Here is a 6,000-nt window from a genome sequence, read left to right as displayed (position 1 = left end):
CTCTCCGCACTCAGATCTGGAAGAGGAGGGATCTAAATCTGAACTCCTGGATCTGACGGACGCTAGCTAACTAGGTGGATATTTCCAAAGATGTACAGAATTCAAGGCAACGGGTCCAACAGACTTAACTTTCTGCCACGCTTCAGTGGTATCTACTCTTTTTCGGACGCGCAGTAGTTAAAAGTAAAGTTATTTTTTTCTCTCCCGGAGAAGACGGAGCTCCTGGGAAGTGAACTCCATCCATGCTTTGCTCGGCGGGGACAAGATCCACGGAGATGTGAGTTTGTTCGGCTAAAAGCACAACAAGGAGACGTAAAAGTGAGATTACCTAAAGAGGAAGTAAACGTCCTGAGGTGGATTTGTGCCGAAGTTATGAAAATGACCGGCACCATGGAAACTTCTTTCAAACTGGCTTTGAAGAAACCGCCCTCGCTGCGGACAGCAGAGGTAAACAAAACTATTGTTTCTTTAATTAGCATCGCCTTGCTAATGTTAGCCAAAATAACCAAACTGTTGCTTCACCTCGCTGTAAGGAAAACTACAGTCAGTTGCCAGTGGAGTTTGACTGAAATAAGGCAATTAAGTCAAATTTGTTTAATTGGGACTTTTCCACACGGTCACGTGCTAATTAGTTCACACTGGAAATGAGTTAACAGTCTGTAAATCGAATAAAGCCTCTTAGCTAGCTAGAAGTCCTTCTCAGGTCAAATGCAACCTTAACTTGGTGCCTTGCTAGAGCAGTTGGCTGCGCAATGCAGAAATGACACTCAAATGGAAAAGCCTTGAGTCAAGTAAAAGCATAACGTTCAGGACAAAATGTATCAGAGGCTGTAGTGGTACCTAAACTGGAGGCGCAGGGGCCATACATGGTCTTCGAGAGGGTGTCAGGGGTCCCTATCAAAATGTTTGAGAGTTTTAGGGTAGTGTTATCGTTTTAAGTCAAGAGAGAAACTTCTGTATAAGAAGAGGTTCAAGCCAAGAACTGGTGGGTTCTGGTTCTTTACATGGTTGTGTTTGGGATAACCCTCTTTTACTGCATTCCCTGCCTGCAAATACAGTCTTACCAAACAAAACACTTCCCATCAGAGGGCTAATGCCTAAGCCCAGGAGATAATTTGTGTAAACCTTAACTTGAATGAGGCCAGTTAAATTTAATCACTGCTGCTTTCTCATTCCCCCCTCTGCCTCCACCCTACACGAAGCTGTGGAAACACAGCTGGCTTGTCATTGCTTAAGTTACACTCTCTGCCCCAAAATAGCTCTGCCGCTGTAACTCCCTTTCCATGTTCAGCTGCTGGTAATAGTTTTGAAGTGCAAGCACCTTTTCAAAGCTCTATCTGAGAACCAAAAAAAAGAGTTTTTTTTTAAAAGCCAGCTAGCCTTCAGCTTGCATGACACTTTTGAAAAGGTCCCATTTTATGGCTCTGATCCTCTGTTTGTTTGTGGGTGCAAACTCTGTAGAAAGCCTCTTTCACCCATAGAGGGCTTTTGTGTGCACTTGAACAGCCGCGTTTAGTCCACAAATATATGACAGTCATAGCATTTGTGGTTTGGTAATCAACCTTGTTATTTCTCCACCCATCGAGAGTGTGTGTGTGTGTATATGTGTGTGTGTGTGTGTGTATGTGTGTATATATGTATGTATGTATGTATGTATGTGTGTGTGTATGTATATATATATATATATATATATATTACCAAATGCAATGAATACTCTGTTTCTTCTAAATGTGAACCCAGCATTAATATAGCTAAGGTGAACACAAACAAGTTGAAATGTTTCCATGCAATTACTATTCATAATGCTTACTGTTGGGTTGGTATGTTTTTCGAGTGTATGTTGCGGGTCAAATGCTGCTGTTCATGGAATGAGTGCTGTACAAGTACTGCAGATCAGCTCAGTTCCTGTAATTGTAAATACACATCAAACGTGTGACTGGGCTACACCTGAAACAAAAGCCAGAACCCGACCTGGGCCCCGTTTCAGAGAGCAAGATCAGATAATCCCTAGATCAGTAACTCCGGCAACTGATGCTGTAAACCTAACCTTCTGGGAGGAGGTTAGGTTCACAGGATAAGTTGAAAAACTGTCTACACTAACTCCTCCCCTCCCGTGAAGCCTGAGACGGCTTTCTGACACACCGTTTCCTTTCCTCATTCATTCTGTTGAAATCAAATCACATATCTGAACACATTTAGATCTTTAAAAACTTTAAATTCACGGTTAGATAGGCTATTAGTTTTTCACCCAAACATGATCTTGAACATGTACCGCTGTCATCTGTCATCGATGTAACATCGTGAATTTGTCCTCAGCACAGAATAAAATTTATGTCCGTCTTTAACGTTGTAACTCTGTGGACAGTCGCACTGAAAGCACTTACTGTGTGCTAAATTACTGCAGTAATCACTGTTTAATATGTAACCTATAAAATTGATCAATGAACAGTAATCTTTCATATTGTAGGCTAGTCGCACAGATTGGAACATTCCAATGGAAGGAAGATTTTATTAATTTAAAACAGACGTCTAAAACTTTAACCTATAGACACACTTTCCACTGCAAAAAAATAATTAATAGGCTAACCTGCTGGGTATGACTGTGACTTTACAATCACAGGTCCACGAGTAAACTGTGTCTTATATTAGCCTACCTATTTTCATAATTGGTTAACCGATTGCCACCGGTATTTAGTCCCGTCGGGTTACAGCTCAATAAAAATAGCCTTCCTATTTAAAATCGAATGTAATGGGCTGTAGTACTTTAATAATGTTAACGCATTGATCCTTCTTCCACTCCTGCGTTTTAGAGCCTATCATGGTCCACGTTGGCACGCATTCATATTAGGCCTACTAGCTCCATCCGATTAAAATGGAGACTCTGCCTTTATTTACCCGTTTCCATGGTGAAGCATAGTATAGTATTTCATCCCCATGCACGCGCTTCCATCAGGCTCAACATACTCGGAGTTGATTGAACTTATTCTGATCAGCTCTTCTGGAACTGAAAATTCAGTCAGTTTAAAAAGTGCAACAGCAGAATAAAGCCATGTACAAGCTCTCCGCTGCATCAGCCTGTCAATCATCATTAATTAACAGACTGTATTAAGACAAACTGTGGTACAGCAGTAATGTAGCTCTCACCAAGCATTAGCCGACCATCAAGCATCCAGACAAAATCATTAAACCTCTCCCCATTGATAAATCAAATGCTTGAACAATCACGCACTTTCTCAGTGTGAGAACTCAATGATAAGCCACGCAGATTCTCTCAAAGTCCTCAACAAAAGGCAAAATCCTCTAAGAACAACGGGAACTTGACAAATGTGAGATTGTTAAAAGCTCTATAGGAAATTTTTTTTTTTTTTAATATTTGTATTCTCAATTAATATTTATCCAAAACCCAGATGAGAGCTGTTAGCTTGTGTTTAAGCTAGGGTTGAACAATTAATCGAAAGTTTATTGAAATCCTAACATGGCCTACTGCAATTTTCAAATCGCAGGAGGCACAGTATTTGTTAAAGGAGAGATGTGTGTCAAAATACTTTTTTTTTTTTGTTTTTTTAAATTAAATATTGTCGTGCTGCAGAGATGTCCTGGCCTACACATCATCTTCTAGAGACTTAAGAAAGCATCTTTGTTTGGTACAGATTCCCGCCTAAATCGCACCATAATTCATCTTAATATGTTTTTCAATGAAAATGAGAATTATGATGTAAAAATTATCATTCCCCTGGTTATTGCATAATCAGTCAAAATAATTGCAATAGATATTTTTTTCTAAATCATTCAGCCCTAGTTTAACTTCCTCTTGTGTTTTATTTACATGTTTACATTGGTTGCATTGTGTTTTGCCAGACCACCATATACTGTGTTTTAAATAAAAAAATGTTTTATGTAATGAGCCTGGACAAGTACAGATATGTGGTGTTCCAGATACAGATTTAATTAACATCTATTCAGCTCAGGCCTATTAGAGATGAACACTGTGATAAGCATGAGTTTGCTGAATGGAACTGAAAGGTTGTTAAATTGCTGTTGAATAAGGTGCAGCAGGTAAGTGGTAGCATACTCACTGCCACATGAGGTTTTTGTTTCTAATGGCGCCCACTCCAGAATATTCAGCAGCCTGCACACAGTGTGACCATTAAAACCCAATTGTATTTATTGTGATGAAAGACAACAGGGAAGTGCCTCTTGGATCTGATGAAGTATGGAACACAAAGCAGGTGCTCCTGATACACATGTAAAAACCAGACGGCTCTAAATTGATCGGTTGCACATATTTTTTTCTGTGTACATAACAAATATTGAGTAAAGACAGTGTGGCAAGCTATACAGAAGTACCCGCTGTCGTACCGCCTAACTTCAGAGGAGCACTCCACCAAGTAAAATAGTTTTATTTCTATGATTTAATGTTTATCCACTAGAACCCGACTGATTTATCGTTTTGCAGATATTGTCAGCCGATATAAGGTACTTGCAGATATATCTGCGTTTATAACAGCCGATATATGACTATTTAAAAAAAAAAAAAAAAAAAAGTCTGATCCTTCACTTATATCATGAGTGTTGCATAGTTTGCCCACCAGACGGCGCTCTGCTGCTCCTCTGTTCAAAACACTGCAGAACCACAGAACAAAACATCAGCTGACCGTAGTTTACCTGAGTCAGGGAGAGTAGCTCCTGGTAGCTCTCACACTCAGTATTCCCGGTGAGCTGTTCTTTTGTCATGTCAATTACATGACTTAAATAATAATAAAAATAGCCTTCATCACTTCTTCTGTTACCATACTTCCTAACCCTGCCGTTTTTCACTGCCCTCTCCAGGCTCCCAGCACTATGTTTAATCTTACGGTAGTTGGTGTAGGAGGCTACACTGCTGCCGGCATCGATTGAAGATTTATTTCTGAATCATTGTGGCAGTTCTAGTGAACAGTCCTCTCATTTCTTTCAAATTTATTACTTCTAAATATTCTCTAACATCGCGTACAGCAGCTAACGCTGTACGTAGGGGTGTGCGATATTACGATGTTAGATTGTGAATGATTAAAATGCTTCCACGATCTGCCTTTTCAAAGAGATCGTTGGTAACATTATTGTGTTACAGTGAACAATCTATTGGTTTAGTTTTTTTTGGCTACACACACAGTTGACAGCTACTGTTAACATTGCAAGTCAGCTGCCTGCGTCCTCCGCTGTCTACTTGTGACTTGGACTTGCGAAAAAATGTGAGCTGAACAAGTATCTAACATGGCTTCCTGCCTAACAACAAAGTTATCTAAGTTGGCTCACCTTTCAGATGTGAAACGTTAGTGTGAAATCTTAAAATTGCAGGTCCTTGTTGTAGACAGTCGTGTAGTATTAGATTAATTCAAGGGCAGCATTTACTCAGTGTCACTGTATCATAGACGGCATTTTTGGGTAGAATTAACTGTTGAGTGCTGGTGATAAACTAGATGTAGAAAGTAGTCATTGTGGTGGATCATATATAAGGTAATAACTACTGTGTAATTATTTACCTATGTAGGAGAGCCTTGTTTATTATTATTATTATTATAATAGCAATGACATGAGAGATGATATATGGTATTATTATTTTTAGTGGTAGTACTATATTGTGTGTGTGTGTGTGGGTTTTTTTTTTTTTCCTGTTTTGCTGGTCCCCACAATACATATACACTACTTAATTTAATGTTCATTAGTAGTAGTACTCCATAATTTCAACAAATCAGATATTTAAAAAATAAATGTTTTCTGTAGTTTTATACATTTGACTTTTATTTATCAACACTTTAATATATTTTGCTGCACTTTTGTTCAAAGTACTATTTCCAACAATAACAAAGTTTCTTTTTAAACTGCATTATGTCATGTTATCTTGGTATGGTGTCAACATAACAAATGTTACGGATTAGGGATCCCTAATATTTGGGGTTAGGGATCTTTGTTTATGTTAGGAGTTTCTTAAAATGAAGGGGGGAAAAAAGAATGTCGGCA

At 38.9% G+C, this 6,000-nt stretch overlaps 1 protein-coding gene across 5 annotated transcripts in view; it reads left to right on the top strand.

The window, feature by feature from the left end:
• Nucleotides 1-6,000, top strand: part of rapgef6 (Rap guanine nucleotide exchange factor (GEF) 6) — a 163,382-nt gene continuing 157,382 nt past the window's right edge. For all 5 annotated transcript variants that reach the window (XM_046040632.1, XM_046040629.1, XM_046040627.1 and 2 more), the window contains exon 1: nucleotides 1-447. In XM_046040632.1, coding sequence (XP_045896588.1) covers nucleotides 373-447 — 75 coding nt within the window. In that variant the 5' untranslated portion in view covers nucleotides 1-372. The remainder of the gene's footprint in view (nucleotides 448-6,000) is intronic.

This window comes from Micropterus dolomieu, linkage group LG23 (assembly GCF_021292245.1).
Source record: "Micropterus dolomieu isolate WLL.071019.BEF.003 ecotype Adirondacks linkage group LG23, ASM2129224v1, whole genome shotgun sequence".
Classification (NCBI taxonomy): domain Eukaryota; kingdom Metazoa; phylum Chordata; class Actinopteri; order Centrarchiformes; family Centrarchidae; genus Micropterus; species Micropterus dolomieu.
The sequence above is the reverse complement of the archived record's forward strand: the minus strand, read 5'-3'. Positions and strand labels throughout refer to the sequence as shown.